Source organism: Tyto alba, unplaced genomic scaffold (assembly GCF_018691265.1).
Source record: "Tyto alba isolate M040663 unplaced genomic scaffold, T.alba_DEE_v4.0 Super-Scaffold_3, whole genome shotgun sequence".
In the NCBI taxonomy this organism is placed as follows: Eukaryota; Metazoa; Chordata; class Aves; order Strigiformes; family Tytonidae; genus Tyto; species Tyto alba.
Window position 1 is genome coordinate 18,545,542 of NW_024881304.1, and position 23,257 is coordinate 18,568,798.

A 23,257-nucleotide genomic window follows, 5' to 3' on the forward strand; every position below is an offset into this window, starting at 1 on the left:
CATTGCTGTGAGTGCTCTGCGCTGCCGCACTAATGAGTGCAACGATTCCCAGGGTGCTTGGGCAGACGGCTGACGGTGGAAATGGGAAGCAGAGTCGAAATCTAAAGGTCTGAGAAACCCTGTGAGGAATGGGCAACAGCACTGTGTACCCAGATGAGCGCTCAGTGCTGCCCTTCTGGTCATATTGAAGGGCATTTTGGGGAGTCCCATAATTCGCGGTGAATGCCAAGAACATACTATTAACTTGATGTAACGAGTTTTATCATTGAGTTTAGACACACTTACACAGCTTTTGTTATGCTACATGGTATAGCAGGATTTTAGTGGGAGAAACATTCCCGGTGTTCAGATGCAGACATATGAGAACCTGAAATACTCCGCGACTTCACCAGGCTTGAGAGAACAGACACGGCATCCCCATTTGCTGGCTCTCAAAGTAGCTGATAGTAAATCACAAGTCTGTTGCCTGAAAACACGCTAGAGATGAGAAGAGACTTCCTCTGTGCAGAATGTGCAGCCCATGCAGAAAAGTGTCTGTGGTATCTTTGCAATACGGGGAAAGGGGGCATCATGTTGTTGTTTTCAGCTATAAAAGTGCTCTCGCGCTATTTTGTTCCAGTGGGTGAATTAGCAAATTGGATTTGCTCCCAGGAGTAAAACGTTCATTTATCATTTAATGGAAAACATGACTGCTGTGTAAGATGTGCTGTTGCCTGTTCCACATCTGTTTGCGGGGAGCTACGACGTGTACCTCAGGAAGCTTTTATCTCTGAAATAATAATGGTCGTACAGAAGTGACTGGCCACACTGACCAGCTCTTCGCTGGCTCATGTAATCCGAGCGCCTTGGCATAGCTTCCACCTTCCGTGAAACCCTGACCGTATCCAAGTGCAAACCACAGTCGGAAAGGGACTTCTGGGGACGTTATTCTCCTGCACAATTGTGTGACAAGCAATTAATGATGAATATTAATGGCTGCCAGGTCCTCAGATGAGGAATGAAATACAAACAACCACCCATTAGTTTGCTTCCTGCAGCAAGCCAGACTCGGGCTGCCTGGTGTCTTTCCAGACAAGACCTGTGTTGATAATGGTGATTAGTGATGACTGTACTGGGATATGCCAATTATGTTTCTTGCATGTTTTATCTGTCCTCTTACGTATGTCCGTACTAAAATCCGCATTTGTGATGGGCAAGTATTATGGCTGCATTTACCCCATTAATGCTGGCAATGCAGGAGTGCAAAGCAGAGGAAAGCCTGCAAAGGCACGCGGCGGCAAGCCAGGCAGGAACCGCATCTCCACGATGGCCTGAGACTACCTCGAAATACGGTTGGTCTCAGCTATTAAATCTGTTATTTTTCTGTGTTTGGGGTGAACTGTGATCTTGAGGCACTAGAGGGGAGAGTGGAGCCGCGCTGACGCCGGGGAGCCTTGGGAGGCTGCGCGCAGCGCTTGGCTGCCCGAAATTATCGGCTGCACACGCCGCTGCTCTCTCTTCATCCCGGAGTAGAACGGCTATCTGCCAGCTGCATGCATTATATCACGGCCTGCCCGTGCTTCAGAGCAGTTCCTATATGTGGTTTTTGTTAGCGAGGGACTAGGCTAGCTAAGCTGTAGCATTCCTCTGGAAAAAAAGGGCCTGTTAGCTTCTGCCGGCGCTGCGTTATACCCAGTACTGTATCTGCCGGTCTTTGCAAATATGAGCTATGCCAAACAATGCCCAAATTCCCAGGGACTGATCGTACTGCTTCCTTGCGTGCTCCTCTGCGCCGCCTGAGCCGCTTGTCCCCTCTCTCTTCATTATTCAGCTGCCATAACTACTTCACTTGCTTCCCCTGCTCCCCTTGGAGCTGGGAGGTCCTGTAACCAGGCGGCTTGGCCGGGGGGGGCGAATGGATCCCACTCTGTGCTGGTCCTTCCTCTCCCCGCGCGGTGCTGGGGCGGGGAGGGTCGGCCCCTCGCCTGCGTTGGGTGAGCCCTTCGGGGTTACGGAGGCTGCGTGGCTGGGGCCGCGGGTCCCCAAGAGCCGTGGAGCGGGTGAGCGTCCGGAGGCAGAAGGCATCCAGCTTTGCCAGGGCTGCTTCGCACTTCAGCTCTCACTAGGGAGGAAAATGCTCCTCAGCCTGATGGCGGTGCCCTGAAAGATGCTGCAGAGTGAAGAAACAAAGCAAGCAAATAAAGCGCCGCAGGGAGCCTTGAGTCTGTTTCCACTCTTCGTGCAGCGGCTTAGGTCCTTAGCATTTGTGAAACATTTTGAGAACTATTGCAGCCAAGTGCAAACCCCTAGCTGTTTTCTAACCTATTGACAACCCACAAATCCTGTTTAATATCCATCAATATCTCTTAATTTGAATCAGGAAAGTTTTTCTGCAACATCGTAAGAAGTCCTGAAAGAAAAGCTTGTACTTCAGGTGAATGGAAAATGTTCTTACTCCTTGGGCATCTTGTAGACCCCTCACGATTTTCTTTCATCTGCATCTTCATTTGCTCAGCTCACGTCCCTCCTGCCTTGGCCTCATGCCGCAGAAGTCGCCACTTAACTACCTGGAGAGCTGGAGCTACAACATTTGCGAACGATACAAACACTGGGATCTCCAGTGGTGTCTCTCTGGAGGACAGATAACTAGAAAAAGTGTGGAATTTATTATGTAAATAAAGATCTTTAGAGCTTGCAAATCTGTATCACCCTGATCATATTTGCTTTTAAAAACATGCAGGTGTGTGCATTGGTTTGCATTCTTATTCTGCTGTTCTTTGAAGTTGCTGGGTTTCTAATTTCTACCTGCTTTACTGTATAGAACTAGGATTAATCTGGCCAGGAATGAAAATAACAGTAACGTGACCAGCACAGCAGCAAGATCCACAGTAAATCACCTGAAAAAGTCCATGCAAAATGCATGGGTTCCTGTCAGAAACTTCTAGAGAATGGCTGGTTATGTGAAAATAACAAAGTCATGTGGCCTGACTCTTAGTTTTTAGAAGTTCTGAGTGCGCGTAGTTTTACGAGGTATCTCCCTTATTTTAAAAATACTCTGCATTTGTCACGTGAAAATAATATGGTTAGTATTTCTTAATCCCTAGTCCTCTGCAAGCCCAAGATTTGCCTGCGGGCTGGCTGCAGCTCAGGGTATGAGAGAGCAGCTCTCACATGGACAACCCAGGAGACCAACAAACTAGAGGATGCGCCAAAAGCCCCCCCCAGCCGACGTCCTTTGTAACTGGAGCTTCAGCCCACCGCACAGCCTTGTCGGGGTCCTGCTTTCCACCCTGCTGGGTGGCAGAGTGGCTCTGGGACACTTCTGTGGGGTGAGGAGGAGGAGGAGGAGGAGGCTGGGGATGGGTCAGGGCGTGCAGCATGGCTCCCAGGGGACCGGCGGCAGCGAGAGCTGGGGGCTGCAGAGCAGGGACATTGAATGTGGCTGCGGCATCGCGCCTCGGTGGCCTTGAGGGGCTAGGACAAGCCCCTGCCTGCACCCACCCGAGATGGCGGGGCTGAGGGGGGCGAGCAGACACCCCCTTGTCAGCACCCACCCGAGATGGCGGGGCTGAGGGGGGCGAGCAGACACCCCCTGACCCGCACCCCCCGAGATGGCGGGGCTGAGGGGGGCGAGCAGACACCCCTTGTCAGCACCCACCCGAGATGGCGGGGCTGAGGGGGGCGAGCAGACACCCCCTTGTCAGCACCCACCCGAGATGGCGGGGCTGAGGGGGGGCGAGCCGACACCCCCTTGTCAGCACCCACCCGAGATGGCGGGGCTGAGGGGGGCGAGCCGACACCCCCTGACCCGCACCCCCCGAGATGGCGGGGCTGAGGGGGGCGAGCAGACACCCCCTGACCCGCACCCCCCGAGATGGCGGGGCTGAGGAGGGCGAGCCGACACCCCCTCACCCACCCAAGATGGCGGCGCCGCGGCCTCGCAGCAGCCGCCCCGCCCCGCCCCTCGCGGCTCGGCCCCGCCCCTCTCCCCGCCCCGCCCCGCCCCGCCCCTCCGCCGGTCCTCCCCGCAGAGCGTCTCAGGGCCTCCCGCCGGCAGGGGGCGGTGCGGCGCGGCGGGGCCGGCGACGGGCCCCTCTTGGTTACGCCGCGCGGGCCGGGCCGCCGCGTCATATGACGGCGGCGCGGGGGCGAGCCGGGCCGTGTGGGAGCGCGCGGGTGCCCCGGAGCCGCCGCCGCCGCCGCCCGTCCCCGGGCCCAGCTCTGCCGCCGCCATGCTGGCGCTGCTCTCCCGCCTGCTCGACTGGTTCCGCTCGCTCTTCTGGAAGGAGGAGATGGAGCTCACCCTGGTGGGGCTGCAGTACTCGGGCAAGACCACCTTCGTCAACGTCATCGCGGTGAGCGGGCCCGCGCCGGGGCCTGGCGGGGTTCGGCGGGGCCTGTGAGGGCCCGGCGGGAGGGGGGCTGGAGCCGAGGCGGCCGGCCCGGCTCTCCGCAGCCTGCTGGAGCCTCCCCGGGCTCCTTTTCCCCGATCCGCGGTCGCGTCTCAGGTTGAGGCCAAGTGCGGGGCTGAGGCTGTGGCGCGGGGGCTGCCCGCGGGGGGAAGCAGGCATGGCCGCCCTTGCGGGGCGGGCAGCGAGGAGTCGTGGCCAAGCCAGCCGTATCGAGCCTTGAAAGCCTGCAGTGCCTCCATCAACCTTCGTGTGCTCCTGGGCCCCGGGAAGCGCTGATAGCCGTGTCAGAGCACAGCTCCGTAGTGTGCGCTGAAGGCTTGTTCCACTCGGTGCATTAGTATGTCTGGGCTTGCCTCAGCATAATGTGAAGATAGGGTAATGTATCTTCAGCTACTTTCTTCCGTTTGACTTTTTTTTTATTCAGTGCTCCCCAGTAAAGCATTTAAGCGCTTCCCACTCGTGGTTCTCCACTCAGATTTTTGCTTATACTGATTGCTGAGCTAAATTAATCTACTTTCTCTTAAGGTATTCTCTAAGAAGTACAACTTCCAAGCCTAACAGCAGCAGCCTGCTGAACTTGGGCCTACTTATCTGATGATCTGCCTGGAGCACATGAAGGAAGGGTGGTGGGGATCCTCCTGCATGAAGCTTTTCCATTGCTGAACAAGATAAAGAGTGGCTTACTTAAATGGCTTATTCGGCTTCATCAGTGTCCTGTTCTGTGTATGTGTGTGACAGAAAACATTCGAAGGGACAAGCTGAAGTTTGGAAGCCCCTGTAGGGAGACTTAAGTGGGAAACCAGGGCACCTTTTGGTTTTGCAGGGAGCATGACTGACTTGAGTTCAATGCATCTAGAATGAGAAAGCTGATGTCTTCAATCTTGCATCAAGCAGACCTTCAGCTTTTTTTTTTTTTTTCCCCTGAAGCTGTCTCCATATTATTACTGAGTATTTTTATGAATGTATTTATTTGTCAGTTGAATGAATAGGAAAAGGACTCCCACTCCCTTGCAGTTATACCTAATCCTTGTTACATGGACTAGCTGTCAAAACGTAGCCAAGCTCTTGTGTAATTGAGGATTTTAGCACTCAGTGGGCTTCCTGATAATCATGTGAGATGGGTCCGCCTTCGTAAAAAGTAACTCTTCCTCCATCTGGTTGTGTTAGGTGAAAGTTGCTGGACTAATCTGAGAATGCCAGAAGCCTTTTCTTTCACACACTGTAGCAGCTGCCGCTACCTCTGGGTTTGGATTTCTTAAAATGGAACTCTGAAATTCTCGAGCAACCTCAATCTGTGGCTGCTGAGCTGATACCGATTGGTATGTTCGTGCAGCTCTGGGCACTGAGGTTACTCTGCAGGTTTTTTGTCTTCTGGACTCCTGGATGGTGGTGGCACTTGACAAAGTTCTGCTTTGCTGTTCTGTCTGTATAGTACCAGCAGCACAACCCCCGCTTTGGGGAGTTCACTGTGAAACTGTGCTGCAGATATGTAGTAGTTGTAGTACATAATTGTTGTAGTATTTGCACATCAGTTCAGTCCCTCTAAGTTGTCTCAAGTGGTAAAAGTATTCCGAAGTAAAGCTGACATCTGTGTCCAGCTTGCTTTGCTAGGGCTTGAATCTCGCAAGGTTTCAACTGCACATTAGGATCATACCCAGACATTTATCTGAGTAAGTGTCATTCAAATAGCCTTGCAAAACTGAGTGAAATAAGGAAGTTGTTATGCATAATGACACAGCCTAGTTAGCTGTTTTAGGTTTGGAAGTAGCAAGTCACATTTCTGAAGTTTTTAATTAGGGAATCTGGTGACTCTACAAAAAACAGACTGAGGGGACTTTCTCAGGTTTTTATTATTGGTTTTAAAAAAAATAATAACATGAGCTTCAGTTATCAGCGCAATATTGCTTCTTACAGAAGGAGTAGTGCTGTCCATGGCATGAAGAGCTAACTTCTTATTAGTTGCTTTGTTGACTGACTTTAATTCAGAGTATACATTTGGAAACGAGTACCGGGAAAGAGTAACTGCTCTCAGCAGGCCAGTTAATGGTTTGGATGGATGTAGCTGTCGAGCATTGGGATTCCATAAAACTAAAATGAAAGGAATGACACAGCAAGATGCTAGTCCTATGGAATAGCTCTAAAAGCTGGATTACATACCAGGATCTTGGTATGACTTATAAGGTTGCATTCTGTCTGACAAAGGGCTGTTACCGGTCTCTTGACAACAGTGAGTTTAACCTAATATAAATCTCTAATGTAATCTATGCTGATCAAATCAGGCATATGTAACTAGAGGAAAAACTCAAGCCAATTACACGGGAGGCTCGATACAATGCCTGACTGCCACTGAAGTGGAAAGGCCACAAAAGGCAGACAGTCCAGTTCCAGAATAATTTTCTTCTAGGTTGCTAGCTGGTTTGGGCCATATTTATTCATCCAGTGTAAACAAGCACTTAAGTTTGCTCTGAGTGCAAACTAAGTTTGACTGGAAGGTTTAAAACCCAACCTTAGCAGTGAAATCTAGTTATAGCTGGATACAACTAATGCAGCTTCTGCTTTGCGAAGGCTCCATATTAGTCACTGTCTCTAATTAGATATTAAGCATAAGTTTTCCGTATGCGTGAGTAAACTTGCTCACAAGGGAGGATATAATTTCTTCCTGGTCCCAATTTCCATAATGTAGATGGCTATGGCTTTTATTCAGAGAAACTGCATGTCATCCCGGCATTGCATCTCGAATTGTTAGCTGCTTATCTGAGGGCTTGAAATGCCCATTATTTACTGGAGCCTGCAGTATCTTCTGTCGTTTGCATCTCTGCAGCTAGTGTCTGTTAACAGGCTTTCATCAGACTTACTGTCAAAGCTGCGAGTCCCAACCATGCTGGTGTGGGGAGGCACGAGAGGCGACCGAGCTCCACAGCCATGTGATGCAACTGAAACATGACTCAAGTAAACTGACTCTGCTTCCAGGCTGTGGGCAGCGCGTGCTGCTGAATAATGGGACACTTGTTTGGTTTCAAAAAAGTACTTCATGGAAGAGCGGCATTTCCTATTGGGAAGTCTTGCTTGAAGCCTGATCGATTGATCCTTGATCCAGGCGTTTGGCACTGGAACACTGAAGTTTGACAGCCTGATAATCAGCGGGCAGGAGAGGAGAGCTGCAGGGGTGGGAGGGAGTCAGACTTTACTGATACAGTTGTCAGGCTTAAGGACTCAACTCAGTCTGTTCTTGTAGTGATAGGGTAAATAAGATTCCTTTTTAGGATATGTATCAAAGCCTGAATTAGTGTGGTTTGTTTTTTAACTCTGGAATATCTCACAAGCCTTTGAACGAGGCCTTGGTTTCTAGGGAGAGGTAGTTTTTGAAGTGCCTCTCAACAAAAGATTCCTTTGGCCAGTTGGGAGCTGCGACTTCCTTCCATCCCCATGACTACTATAAGTAACTTTGACTTAAACAAGTCACGCTGGAGAAGTGTGGAAAAAGATTGATCTTAAGAGCTTTGGTGCTACTTTAGTGCCTGCCGAAACACCCAGGTAGGTCATAAATAGTGTATGTTGTCACTTCATACATGTAGTAGTTAAAAGGGAAGGTTGATACATTAAGTGAAGTGTTTCCTAATCGCAGAAATCTCTTGAAATGGATTGCCTCACTTCATTAGGTAACAAAGCTAATATGAGGTGACTCATACACCAGCTAATACTCTTATTTTTGAGGTCCTGCTTGCTCTACCCCAGATGGTCTGAAACAGGTGACTGAAATCGGAATCTGCTTGTTCTGTTGTGGTCTTAAGTTCCTGTATAGCACTCTTTAGGCAATGGAAAAGCTGGAGCTTTAAGCGGTAACACCTGGAGAAAGATGCTTTAATGACTGTCAGAAGCACTAAACACCCTAAGCTCTTACATGATTGACTTCTAGATAGAAAGATGCCTTTTTAGGTCTTGTTCCACTGCTGTGTGGTAGTTACATGATAAGCAGTCCATGTCCTTTTGAATATTCCACTGAAGTCAGGGTTGGGGAAATAAAAATGCATTTTCTTGTCAGATACCACTATTTTGCTTTCTGCAGCAATCATTCATAAAAGTGCTGTGGTGAAGCCTTTCAAGGGACTGTTAGATCACAAGGATTGAAGCTTCTAAACTAGAGTTCAAGCTTCTGAATGTGATCACAAGTAGCTGACACACTGAAGTGTTTCAAGAAGAAAGCTAGACTACAGAAACCGGAGAGTTGATTTGTCCATATATGATGCACTTTATGGTTGAGGACATGAATGTTGCAGAGGAGGTTTAGTGTAGGGGTAGCTTTATATAATGCTAAAATGAATCTGCCTTTTTTTTTTTTTTTGCTGTAAAGAAGACATTTCTGAGAGTTGCGGCATTTTTCTTAGTGTGAAAAGGAAGAAATCCAGGGATGAACAGCAGGGCTTAAGGTAATATGCTGGTTCAGGTGATTGGGCGCATCCTGGCTGGAATCCATACTCCAGTGATGTCTCCTAGTTGGTTAAGCTTGTTTGTGATCTCTTCTAGATGGAATAAAAGTATTATGAGTAAAGATAAAAATCTTTGTTGTGAAGTAACAAAGACTATATGAAGAAATTTATCCTATAACAGTAATGAATCATGCTAGCTTTATGAGGTGCAAGGTAAATGTTGCTCTGATCTTTTCTGTTGATAATAAAGGATCTCCTTGTGCAGGCTGTGGAATCAAAATCTGGTGGCTGTGAACTGGTGGTTGAGCACCACGTGGATGGACCATTGTAAGCAACGTGTTTTCCAGTGCCAGCAAGAGAGAGCTGCCACTCTAGCTGGAAAGAAAGAAGAGGGAACACCGGTTCTACTGCTGCAGTTTGAGTTCTGCCTTTAGTTGTTCCTTTAATGTATTGAAATGAATTTTTAAGGAAGATACAGGAAGCAGGAATTCCAGTCTTATGCTCAGTTACTTGTTCAAGCTGCTTAGGGCTTGGTGCTGACAGTCTGGTAAGCATAGCTCCCTAGAAGGTGGCAGTCTTCTGGCTGTAGTTTATGTATGGAGAGGCAGATGAAGGAGCCAGCGTGTAGTTTGTTTTGTTTTGTTTTTGACTTCAGACAACTGGAAATGATAGGTTTAGTAAGCAGCTTGTTTTAATATTAAGGAAGTATTAAAAAAGGCTAAACTTGTATCCTTTGTATACTTCTGGAATGTTAGGTAACTAACTTAAACACTTGTCCGAAGCCTTCTGATCCTACTCTCTGGGAAATGAATTGTACCTGTAACTGGCACGCTGCTGGCTTGTTCCTGAGGCAGGACTTCTATGGGTTCTGGCTAGCACACTGCCCTGGGCTGAGAGGGGGGTGCAGACCCAGAGGGGCAGCCTGACAGAGTTAGAGGGGAAAAGCAGTGCGTGTGAACTGTGGCTGTGTTCCAGCATGTACGGTGGTGTTTCGGAGCGTGCACCAAAGCTGGCGTTAGCTGGCGTGTAACAGATGGGCCAGGCTTGCATCTGGTAGTGAGATGGAGAGTGCAATTCATAAATGCTACAATCTGTGCAAGACTTAGTGCTAATACTAGATGCAAGGTGAGCTGAACCCAAACTGATTGATGCAGATAGAGTTTGGCCATGTTTTGGAATGCAGTGCAGGGACTTAGCTCAGCCTGGAAGCAGTTTTGCTCCTCTGAATAATCCTTATCCAACATTAAGTCCTCAGGGAAAAGGGTTCGTGTTGCACTAAAATCACGTGCTGGGGTTCTCCAGGAGCTTCGAGTACTGAAAAGGGAGCATCTCTTAGACCAGGAGGCTTAAAGACTGGTCCTGCAGGTTCTTTCTGCATGTGGTCTCTGAAATTCAGTCTGTTTAGTCTCCCACTTTTTTTTTCTAGAGTTAATATTGTTTTGTGATTTCCAGTGAAGTTTGTATTCGTGCTGTACGGTCTGTATGACCTCAGAGCTAATGGCTTAATTCATAATAATTTCTAGCACACAAGGCTGATCTTCCAGGAGGCCTGGATGAAGTACAGTGTCTGCCTGTTGGAATATTCACAAGTGCTGAAAACAGATGCTGTTGCTAGATTTGTAAGCACCTACTCTGGCTGTCCTTGATGAGTGTTTGAGCAATGCTACTGTGTATGACAACAGCTAAGTGCTTTCGGATAGGGAATTGAAAATATTTCTGTGCTTATCAAACTTGTTTTAAAGCTGATGCCTATTTTAGAAGGAGAAAGCATTGTATTGTGAACGCACAGTGATAGGGCTGAGTAATCTGCTTTAGGAGGGACAAAGGGAAGTCTGATTCAAACAGAACTGCCTACTAATAAAAGCATATTCTTCTTGTTCTGCCGTTTGAGTAGCTTTTGTATATGAATACTCCTAAGATGCAGCTGAATTCCTGACCTTCTTCCGCAGAGGTAGTAAACAAAAACCCTCCAGATTCTGGGTTTAGAGAACAGTTTCTGGGCCAAGAGAGTTGGATACAATAACAAAACCTATCAAAGCAGATCACTGCATGCTAACAAAATCATTACAACGGTTTTAACCATTTTGTGACCTGTCTTTAAAAGATAAGGTGACTGCCAGTAGCTTTTTTCAGGTACACTAACTGTGAACAGAGGAACACTCGCACATATCAGAGTAAGGTCTTTCAAACGGAGATCTGAGTTGATCAATATGCACAAAACCTGCGGTCAGGAGTACCCCTCCATAGCTTTGAGTGCCTACCTCACCTCCAGAGCCACAACATCCAAACTTCCAATAGAGAGAAAGGGCATGCTTGTGCTTTGGAGGCAGCTCAGTGAAGGCACTCGCTACCCTTTCCTTCTGTTTCTGACGGTTCAGAAAGTATGTCAGATAGCGCTGGTTTATCTCGCCTACAAAGCAGAGTACAGAAAGCTGAAACTCAGATTTTAACTGAGTGACTCTGCAGTGTAGGTTTTAAGCAAGTCAGGACACGTTTTTATGCTACCTGTATGTGTAGCGTGGGTGGGGAGTACTTGGAAAGTAGTATAAGGTGCAGCAGCTTTTCTGAGGGTTCTGTAAAAGCTTCCTTGTGGTGGACCACATTAATTTCTTCAACATTACATTAAGCACATGGCAAATGAGGTGCTGCTCCAACCTGAAGGAATCTGTATCCTAAAAGAACAGTGAGGGTGTGAACCATTGATAGGAACAGCTCTCGAGTGAAGAATCTGGAAGTGCCCGAGTGGGAATAGCTGACAGCATAAAAAGTATATAGAGAGATGGAGGTTCAGGGAGTGCTTGGGAGGTGTTTGGTTAGAAGATGTGGGTGTAGGGTGTGACTGTAGAGGCAGGAATGCAGTGGTTCTTGAGCAACCATGGCAAGCTGACCCTTCAAAGGCAAGATTGGCAGTGTGTGCTTTCTGAACTCAGCTGCATCAGGCATGGGAAGCAGTGGTTAACCATCTGCTGCTGAGTTACACATAATCAAACTGGCTGAAATGGGCAACTCCTACATGGGGCTTCCAGGGCTGGAATGGGAAGCTAACGAGCAGGTGTTCAGGCTGTGCACGGACATGGCTAGGTTAGCAAAAAGGTTAGAGTAGTTTCTGAAACAGTGCTGCATGAGATGGATACATGCTTTTCCATGTAGTTTAAGCAGTTTGAAACTTATTTCAAATGAAAATGCCGAGGGCTTGCCTAATGAGGTTTAAGCAGTCAGTTTTTTCAGGTCATCACTGGTTTTGCTGTTGCATTTCTTGGATTTGAGGACTGTTTTTTTTTTTTATTTTACTTCTTTTAAAAGACTGTTAGTCTGTATAGCCGTGCATCGGAAAAGCAGATCTTAAATGTGAAAAATCACCACCTGTTCAGGGGGCTGCTGGCTTCCAATCCAAGCTGTGGATGTATGGTTTGGAGGTCATCAGCAAGATCAATGTGCCATTTAACTGAAGGACTTGGCTAAATAAGCCCAAATGAGATTGTTACATTGTCTGTATGTTTTCAGTTGACTTCTGATGTTTATCAGCACTATACTGGAGTCTGTATGGTGAGAAGCTTGCAGCTTTGGTTTGCTAGTGGAAGATCACAGGTGGTTTTGGGAGGTGAGGCAGGGGGAACAAGCTGACGAAAATGTGGGCTTCTATGCATAGCACTGAATGACAAAGCATTGGTATTACGAAGCTGATCATCTGGTTGCAAACTCTGAACAATATGTACTCGAAGCATGTCCACTCAGACTTAGTTATGCTACTTCTAGCTTGTGAGCAGCAGTTGGGCCCTAACTCTGTAGGGTGATGTGGTGTCTGCTTCATTAGATCCTAAAGGGCTTTTAACTTGGGCTGGCTTCTCTGTGCAACATCAGAGAGAGAAGCAGACTTTCTGCTGCTATGATATCAAACCCTAATTAATTAAACAACTGAATGCGTTTGAGTCAAGCTTTTTTTCCAAATCTGCTTGACTGTCTGGTTCTATTACACATAATGAATGTAGTGAGATACTGTAATGGCCACTGTGGCGCTGAGATTCACCTTCTGCCAAATAGCCAAGGGAGCACGGGAGAAATCTGTACTACTGTTGATAACACTTTGTTATGGCTCCTGGGTTAGCTACAGGAGATAGCTGTGAACTTGGCATTCGAGCTGTTACAGATAAAAGTGTAACAGATAGTAAAACATCTGCCGCTGGAGAACCTCTCTAATACAACACTGTTTTGCAGCAGTTATGTCAGAGCTTAAAGTGATGCTGAACTTCTGGTGGAAACAGGCTGAAATACTCGCCAGTTGCATTTCGATTGCCTCTGCCAAACAAGTTGGATACTGCAGCTTAGCAGGAAGCAGACCTGTCAGGTCCTTCCACTTTCCAGCCTTTTAAACCTCCTCAGGGAGTTAACCCATACCTGTGGGTTGGAGGCTTACTCCACAAGAGTGATTTATTGCTGTAAATGTTGTCCATGGAGTAGCTTGCATCAGAGGAAAAGCTTCTGGATATTTCTAGCTTCCAGGTAACTGGGAGATCCTGATGTACAGAACTTGGGTCCAGCAGAAGTAGCTGAACAGCTCTTTTCATACACTTGTCCTGGCTGTCCATCTGTTAAGCTATGCAAAGCACTTCTCCCCAAGTAACTGCTCCTCTGACTGCCTCAAGGCTTGAAAAAATAAGTGCTTGTAAGAAATGACTTGACTGATTTCACACAGGCTTCAATACACATGAATATAATATCTGTGACTTCTTGGCTATAAAGCCTTCAGTTGGAAGGCAAATGGTTAGGAAAAGCTTATGATATTTTACTGTGCAAACTAGCTGCATCAGATAAGCACTAAATTTAAGTTTCTTTTTTTCCAGTCAGGTCAATTCAGTGAAGACATGATTCCTACTGTGGGCTTCAACATGAGAAAAGTGACGAAGGGTAATGTTACAATAAAGGTATGTCACCATTGTTGGCTGTCTTTTTTTAAACCCATGCAAGGTTGTCTTCAGCTTCTAATTTAAAATTTGTACATTTGCTCTGTTTTGCTTCCCCTGTTGGGACAAACGTAGGAAACTGAAGAGGCTCAGCTAAATCTGTCCAATAGTTTAAGAAGGCACGTACGTTTAGTTATTGTGTTTTTTAAATGAGAATCTGCATAATTTCCAGGTTCCTGGACTAGTTAAAGCAATGTTCTGATAATGCTGTCTGGCTTTAATCTGAGTTAATTTTCACATGTTTAGGGCCCAGAGATCCTCCTCTTCAGCACATCAATATTGCTTAAGGGAAGGCTTACAACAAAAGCAAACTTTTAAGTCAATATCTTATTTTAATTTCTGGTATATCACAGTGTGTGTAAACGTAGTACACAGGTGTGCTCTTGCATCTGGTGTAAGATGTTCTAGTTTGCATCTTATGCTGCTGGGTTTGCAAGCTTTGAGCAGCTGTAGGTGGGATTATTTCCACTTTAGTATGCGAGAGGTCCTGCAGCTGGCCTAAGGAGAAAGGGAAAACCGTGTTTTGATTTCTCATCTTATCTTTGCGTGACATGTTGAAACATAGTGCATGGCTAAATTGTCTTTTTCCCCTTGCCTTAAGATTTGGGATATAGGAGGGCAGCCACGATTCCGAAGCATGTGGGAGCGATATTGCAGAGGAGTTAATGCTATTGTGTAAGTGTCCTTTTCCTTCAGCTAGTACTTAACTTCAGATTTGCTTCTCTTCTGTGCGTAGCCTTTCTAACAGTACGTGCTTGACTTGGTAGTACTCATTTTAATTTTGAAACTGTACTGCAACCATATTGACCTTTTTTTACCCTTAAGTTCAGGGCTCAGGAAGGGTTATTTTCTTATCAGTGTCTGATCTGGAGTACTAGCTACTTCCTGTTTGAACTGGGTGGCAGTGCTGTCTAACAGAAAGAATCTTTCATTTGCTCTGATCTGAGAGAATTTTTTTTAAAAGAAGCAGATTCTTTGCTTAGTAGACCTAGCTTTGTTTAAAGCCTTGTTGAATGTGCTCAAAACTGACAGTGTAAAGGAAACATTGCTGTTTCAGTCTCACTGATCTAACCTTAAATTCTCTTTAAAGCTATATGGTAGATGCTGCAGATCGTGAAAAAATAGAAGCCTCTCGAAATGAGCTGCACAATCTTCTAGATAAGCCACAGTTACAAGGAATTCCTGTAAGTAATATTGCCTTACACAGTATTAAACCTGCGTGAGGAATGTGCATAACTTCTGCAAATCTGAAGTCTGACTTAAGTGCCGAAGTGTAAGGCCTAACCTTACTGGTTAGAATAAGCATGAACAATAACTTCCCCTTGTGCCTTAAATCAAATTGTTGATCTCAGTCAGTCCTTCAGGGATCTTATTCTTCAGTGCTCACAAAAAAAAAAAAAAAGGAACAGTAATTTAAAGTATTTGACAGCATGAGTTTGTGTTCTCCTCAGAGTCTACTGTAGTACAGGTTAACCAGAGTGTAGTACAGAAGAATGGAGTAAACTGGGATTGTTCTCAGTTTTGTGAGCTGATGTGTTCTTATGCTTGCTTTTTGCAGATAACAGTTTATTTGTACCCCCTCTTTCCCTGTGACTAAGTCAGGCTTCCTTCTCGATCTAGTTTAATAGTGAATATCTCATTCTGTTAGATTTAATAGCCAAGTGCAGACTGCTTGTCAAACTCACTCCCTTGAAGTTTGTTGTTTGTGTTTGGTTGGTTGGTTTTTTGTTTTGGTTGGGTTTTTTTTTGTTTTGTTTCTTTTTTTTTTTTTTTAAAACAATGTTGCAACCATTTCCTTCTCTGGATTTCAGGTTCTAGTACTTGGAAATAAGAGAGACCTTCCTAATGCTTTGGATGAGAAACAGCTAATTGAAAAGATGTAAGTCTTAACCCGTCCTATGAAAGGCTACTTTAAGTCAATAAAATAATTCATGTGCATAGGGTTGTTAGATCAGGAAGCTTGCACTTATAAGTAGAAAACCCAGCAACAGGAGGTAGCTGAAACATTGTACAGAAACAAGTTATGTGAAGAAGATGAAGGGAACAGTTTAGATTCTCAGTATAAGAGTTCTTGTTTTAAGTGAAGTGTATGTTGAAATGTTCTCTCTTTCATAGGAACCTTGCTGCTATTCAGGACAGAGAAATCTGCTGCTACTCAATTTCTTGCAAAGAGAAAGATAATATAGGTAACTATTAACCTGAACTGCTAAGCATTATGAAGAGCTGTCAGAGGATGGATTGGGGGGATCGTAACTTTTTAAACAAAAGCTTTCTGGCTTCAGGAAACTGGCAACAAATCAAAAAAGCAATGTATAATTGTACTGGTTAAATTCGGTATAACTCCTAATGGCAGTGATGAAGCTCGACTGGTATTAAGGTTGTAAGGGTTGTAGTTAATCAAAACCTGTGTCAGGCTCCTGGGAAGTCTGCTGCCTTTCTGCAGTTAGTTTGCAGCAAATAGCTGACTAGTCTCACTGTTAGCTTGGCCTAAATGATTTCACACTTTCATCAGGTACTTTCAACTCTGCCTCACTTCATGAGGCTAGCAAATACTTACAGCTAGTTTTTCCTCAACAGTCATTCCCTTGAAATAATCATCTTCCTTTGCTGTCTTATCAAAACGGTTCATGTTGTGGCCTATGCTAGTCACTACTCCACGCAGCCAAGCAGTTAATTTTTCTTGTGCTGACATCAGTTGCTTTAGAATTTCTAGAGTTCAGAGGCAGAAACTGGTACTGTGTACCAAGTACTTGACACTAGTATTGTAAGTAAACCGAGGAACCTCAACTGAATGAAAACACAGGATTTAACAACACTTATCATCCTTCTCCTGATGCCTTCTTGTGGCTGCTGTGAGATTAACACTGTTTCGTTAGCAGTCTAACCTGAGTTTACTGATGAGGGAATCTTCAGGCTGGTGGTCGTGGGAACAAGCTATAGAGGATACCAGACCTGCTTTATATTTAGGACTCAACTTCTTTCCAAGAAGAACAAACAGCCTGTTAGACTCTTCTGGCTTCTTATCCAGGAAGCCCCTGTCACCTTACCATCCGTTAAAGATTCAGACATGGTGGACAGGAGAAGCAGTTACTCCCTTCTATTGTATCTCCCGCACAAGGCTCATGGCACACCTGAGCATCACTGATGCTATAGGGAAGGTGCTGCTGGAAGCACTGGGCTGGTATGGTGCTACTGCATTTCACTTCCATGGAAGATCCTCTTTAATCCATGGAGGAGCTTGATGCCTTGTACTCTAGGGCTAAACTAGCTTTACTCTCGCCAGGTGAGGAGAGGCAGGCTGGCTGAATCAAGCAATGTTGCTCTAAAACTAATGATGTGAGCTGTACCGAAGTATCAGATTAAGGGATATCTTTTTCTTAGACGTGTAGTTGACTGAGGAACCAGGATATCTGGGGCAGTTCCTTTAAATGTGACTTAAAGGATGCTAGGCAGTTATAGGACCAAAGCACAGACAGCAAGCGTTCCAAAAAGTCATCCTGGTGATGTGTCTTGGACCATCCTCTAGAGAAGGGCTGGATATTCCTGTCATGTATTTGAGGACACTGGCTTACCAAAGTGATGGTGGTTATACAAATACAGACAGACACCTGAATATGGAACTTCTCTTCTTTCTCTCTTTAGATATCACGCTTCAGTGGCTTATTCAGCATTCAAAATCTAGAAGAAGCTGAAGTCTTCTTGGAATCTCCAGTACCAGTTGGCCATAATCTCAATTGTCCACTTCCCTCCATAATGAGATATTACCCCGAAATCCTGTATCAAGAATCTGCCTTTTCACGGTTCATTTCTCATGTGCACTGCTGAAGACTTGTATTCCTATTCTGTCACAAAACAACTAGAGTTGTCATGATAAAGTCAGCACAAATATTTATTTTACAACCATCTATGGTGGGAGGGCTGTGGGGGGGGCTTTTTAAAAAAAAAAATATCTCTCTACCATGTTAAATATGATGGTACACTCTGTTCTGGTTTTTCAGGGCCAGGTTTTTATATGATTTTCAGCAAGTGTTTTATTTCTAGTGTTTAGTGGCTTGAAGATGCTGATGCTTGACAGCATTAAGATTCTGTAAGATGCCACATACAGTAGTTAGAAAACATTTAAGCGTGAGTTGTGGGATACTGATTTATCTCACAAATGCATGTGATGTGTGTATGTAAGCAGAGAAATGGGAACTGTTTGCAGAGGGGAGCACAAGGCATAGATCAGCATCACTAATCTACAGCTGAGATCTTACCCTGTCACTTGAAAATGAAAACTCATGATGAATTAGGAAAGAGTCAACTGTTTAAAATCATTTTGTTGCTTCTGTTTAACATTGTGTGGGGGATGGGAATGGACTGTTCTGTCAAGCTTTCAAGAATTGGAGTATTCCAGCATGCAAACCAATTGCTAGGAACATCAGACTTTGTTCAAATACATTTTTCTATCTACAGATACTAGTGGTCTCTATCTGAAACCAGAACACATATTCTGAGCAGCTGCATGACACTTAAATTACTGATGTTTTTGTATAGAGTCAGTTGTTGACCTTTAGCACAATATCTGTGTAATTGTCTAGTGTCTCTCCTGCTCATGAAATGGCTGGGCACAGTTTCATCTGGTGCTATGGAATATCTGGGCTATTGTGACAACTCTAGACCTGCCTGCTTTCTTGATGTAACCATGTGCAAAGTCTGCAAGTTGCAAGATGAAATGTTCTACTGTGTCAAAGCACAAGAGAGCCAATGAATTGATCCTGTTTCTTGACTAGCTCCTACAGTATAGGGAAGTATGTATAAACTAAAGGTTGTAACGTTTTTGTAGCTTTACTTTCTCAATAACTTCAGTATATTTAAAGGGACAGACTTGTTAAGACTGGTTTGTTCATACAGTAATGTCAGTGTAGCTTACTAGTGTATGCAAATACATGGTACACCTGCTTGTGTTGCCTCACACTGTGTGTGATTCTTCACCTTAATGTAGAGTTTGCATTATGTCAGAGTCTTTGGTTGGAAACGCTGTTTAGTCCATATCAGTTATGACAAGCCAGTTTTAATTTAGACTGCCATGGCCTTACTGTTCTGTACCAACTGTCGCACTGTTGCACAGACACTACATGCTGCCTGCATTCAGTCTGAACTTGCATTTTAACTTTTTGTCCCCTTTCAGTTCTCTGAAGCATGATTTCAAGTAATTCATACTCTGGTGCTGTAGAGGAGAGGGTATATTAACTTGCTACTGTAGTCCCTAGTTCACCAGGAACTGCTACAGTTACTTTATTTAGCAAACTTGCTTGTGCCTAAAATAAGGAAACTAAACTAGAATGTGTGAATCTTTGTGGGGGACCAGGTCACTGTTTAGTTAACTGGCCTATAGCTAAACTTGATGTGTTTGGTGTTGATATACTTCACTGCTTTCAGCGTTTATGGCATCCAAACACTACCAATTGTTAACCTGTGCATTACTCTCTGCATGTGAACAACTTATACAATTACTGAACTTTGTAAATACGTGAATTTTTTTATTTAGGTGGATGCATATGTTGGTTTACTGCTCTTCAGCTTTATTCAATAAACTTATGTTTTGAGGGTTGTATTGACACTTAACTGCCTGACTTGAGTTGATGTGGCTTAACTCACAGAAATACATTATGGGATGTCAGTCTCCTGTCCCACAAGATTACGGTGGGGGAAGAAGGCTCAGTAAATACCTGAGCTTCTTTATGTTCTGTGGTTCAACTATTCAAGCGAAATGCTTACAAAACTACCTTTCAGGCCTGGGGCTTTCTCAGCTTACGTAAGCAAGCTTAGCTAGTCAGTCTCGGCAGACCTCAGTGCTTTTTTTTATGTTTATGAAAAGCACCGATCAGCTGAAGGGTCTTAAGCAGGGGCAGCCTTCTGGACCTCAGTTTTCAGGAGAAAAATGCACGTGTCCACAAGCTTGTTTCTTGTCGTCAAGCCTAGAATAAACCCTTTGCTATTGTAGCACAAGTGTCAGATCTAGCAGTGCCTGATCGTTCACTGCCGGTTAAAGCATAAAGATTCCTATCTCATTGGAAAGTGAGGCTTTTGCTGTCTGAAGTCTTGGACAAAATCTTTGTTGTGATTCTAATCTGAAGTTACCCTGACTGCTCTTCCCAAGTGCTTTGTTGCATTAACTTCTTTTGGGTCACTAACTTATAGGGACTGTGCGTCAACCTCTTCCAAGTAATGGTAACAAATTGCATGTCTTCTGTTCACGGCCTACCTCCACATAAGCTTTCGAACTTACTGAGCTGTAACAGGTTAGTTTTTAGGCCTGGGTACTGGTCAGTTAGCCGCCTTCACGTGTAACTCCGCTGGTGGGAAGGGCTAATGAATTGTTGAGTAGAAGATGATGTGTATGTTTCTTCAGTTGGTGGGGTTTCCTGCATGCAGAACAAGCTACCTGGAGTTAACATTCAAAGCAAAATGCCTCTAAATGCAAAATCTGAAAAAAAGTATTACTGCTGTAAGATTTGTCAGCCTGGTTGGTCTGATACTCGTACTAATCACTTAAATCAGCTGTGGTGTCAACTTGGCCGACAGCTGTTTACTTGATGTGATATTTAAGTAATAGTTTCTTCTTCTAAATGTACATAGGAAGGAGAGCTACACTGGCTACCTATGATGTACGTAGTCTAAAAAGTCCGCTTGTATTACTTCACGAAATGACTCCACGTAGATTTTCACAGCTGTTCTTGTACAATTCTTCCAGATGCCTTTAGTTACGTGGCAGAAATGTAGGCCTTGAAGGGACTATTTGAATCCGGTGTGGAAGTTTATACTTCTTCCGTTGGAGGGCTTGATTAACTTTCCAACTACCTTCATTCTGAAACAAGGGAAGTATAGTAAGTCTTTCTGGAGAAGTGAGGCTGTTCTTGCCACCTTTCAGCCTTGGACTGAAAAAACTACTTGCTTGTCTGGCACGGTGAAGTCCCAGGTTAAACTTTTTCTGTTCTAATAAAGGTGTGGAGCCAAAGATAGGCATTAGCAGTGTTGTCTGCCGACCCTGGATGCTATAGCTGTGTGTTCTGCTTCTAGAAATCTGTCGGGCCAGTCTAATCTCTCATGATGATTACTTGTTGCAGGCTCAGTAGTGAGCCTGGACAGTAACAAGAGACTGATTAAATTTCCCACTCTCTTAACAAAAGTTGCTTTTGGGAATGCATTTTCAGTAAATTATTGTACTTAAACATCGGTAGGTGTAGTCCTGAAACTCTTCTGATGTATCTGCAGTAGGTCTTGATGATTAGCATTTTAAGAAAACTGGGTCTTGTGAAAAGGCAAATACTGAGCCAGAGAGAACTCTTGGTCATGAATATGCGTGGAAGTTGGACACCAGTCATACCTTTATGACCTCACGATGTGTTGGTATTGTGTGGCGTCCTGATGCTTTAAAGTAGCTGTCAACTCCGGATACTTGTTGTTGGTCTTATTCAGTGCAAGTCGCCGCTCCTACTGCTGGTAGAGCAGCGCGTCTCTAGAGGAGACTGGGAAGAAATATTTGTGCGTGCCCCCAGAGCACCGGGCTGTGTGAAAGCTTTCCTCCGAGTGTTAATGTCCTGTCAGCTTTAGTGTGGATGGTGGTTTCTTTAAGTGCAATTACGGTGCAGCATAGTTCTCATCATCAAGTACGGCTGAGCGTCTTAGCAGTTGCACAGAGCAATTCTGTCCTCCCACTTGGCAACATGAAAAATGCACAAATGTGGAGCTGTTTCATGGTCTGTGGAACTAATCATCTAGGTGCTTATCAGTTTGTGTTTTCTACTTTGCATCTTTGTGGAAACAGGTTGGAAAGATGGTCCTTTTTGGATGCTGACATATAAAACTGCATAATCTTCACTTTCTGGTAGAAGAAAGGAGGCCAAAGAAAATGCCTTAAACAGTCTCTGGTTAAATTGATATAGGAACGTTGTGCAGGGATCTGTAATAACTTGAAGTATGACTTAGCTGGATTATCGAGCTTTTAACTTTTTCTAAGGTTTAATTTTTATAGTTACTGTGGCTGTGCAATGCATGTCATGATTTGCTTTGTGCGTGTTTACTGAATGTGAAAGAAATGCGCTTCCTCCCGGTCGCATGCCCCGGCGCTGCTCCCTGCTGGCTTGCTTCTGCACTGACCCTGACTGGAGAGCTGCGGGATTCTAAGTGGGGGGGCTGTAAATCAGGTTATTTAAGCTATTTTGCTAAGAGCGGTGCGTTGCCGATTACACGAATAGCAAAGCAATGAATCGTGGTAAAGGAGAAGTAACGTGTGAATGCCTGAAACTGGTATGTGCTTCAGGACTTTTATTCCCAAAACGTGAGCGTAGACTGACTTGTCTCGCTAGATCATAAACCCTCAAGGAGTAGTCTGTTGCTTTAGGAGTACAGATGCTGAACGTTAAAGTATGCCTTGGTGAAACATCGGGGAATTTCCTTTACGTGTCGCTTAAATGACAAACACGGAATGGCACTCAAAGGGGGTATGCACATACTCTTTTAAAGGAGAAGTAAAATACTTGATGTTTTTATTCCCATCACGGTGGAAGGTGGGTAAGTAGACCTTTGTGCCAGGATTAGTGCCTTTTAATTATGACATTATAGGTTTTATTCTGTTAAAGGCAACATCTATCATTGTGATCATTTTGAAGTGCTTCAATAAAGTGTTGTTGAAAACCATTCTTTTGCATATTCATCTGTAGTAGTACAGCTGCTTTTTTTTTTTTTATTACTGTTGTTATTAGAAACGTGTAAGAAATCGTCATTAACAAATTGTGGGAAATGTTACACTTGAGCTAAACTAAACACATCTATGCTAAAATTTAATTGTTTAAATCACCTGGGAGAGGAGCAGAAAGGTTGACTCCTTGAAGCACTCTTCTAGCAGTGAAGAGAGTAGCTGGTATCGCCTCCGTGGAGGCAGATACATCCAAGTAGTAAACTCAAGAAGCTTTTCCTGGCCTAATTAGGAAACTTCACATTTTAAACACTGGCATAAGCGGTAATCTGGAGTATATATATGAAGGAGGCTAATTCTAAGTGAATTCTAAATTTCATGTTTTAATAAAAAAAAGTTGAATGCTGCTGCCTGGTTTGATGCTTGGTTCCATATGTGCTGTGTGTTAGCAGAATGGTTTCTGTGGAAACTGGCAGGAGCGTTAACTGCATCACTTCATCTGGAGAGAGTGACCAGTAAGCCTTGTGCTCAGCGGGGGGCAACTTTCAGAGTAGCTGCTCTGTGAAACTCTGTCGTTTCTGATTACAGCTCTGTGTTAGACGCTGAAAGCATTTGTTGGTCTCACTTGTGTTTCTGAAAAGACCTATTGGGTGGAAGCTCATAAACGATATTATTCAACAAACAAGTGAAATACGCGAGTATAGGAAGAAAAAGCTGTTGTGATGTTTGAAATTTAGAGGTAAACTTGATTCTCACAGGAGTCTTAGAGTGAAGTAGAGTGTTACGTTGCTTCTGTAT

The 23,257-nt window shown here is 44.7% G+C and overlaps 1 protein-coding gene across 1 annotated transcript; it reads left to right on the plus strand.

Moving 5' to 3' along the window:
- Positions 1 to 4,092: 4,092 nt before the first annotated feature.
- ARL8B (ADP ribosylation factor like GTPase 8B) lies at positions 4,093 to 22,461 on the plus strand. The gene is made up of 7 exons (XM_032995418.2): positions 4,093 to 4,334; positions 13,660 to 13,740; positions 14,381 to 14,454; positions 14,870 to 14,963; positions 15,591 to 15,658; positions 15,895 to 15,965; positions 17,422 to 22,461. The coding sequence occupies exons 1-7, from the start codon at positions 4,212 to 4,214 to the stop codon at positions 17,469 to 17,471; spliced, it is 561 nt and encodes a 186-aa protein (XP_032851309.2). The 5' UTR covers positions 4,093 to 4,211; the 3' UTR covers positions 17,472 to 22,461.
- Positions 22,462 to 23,257: the final 796 nt, after the last annotated feature.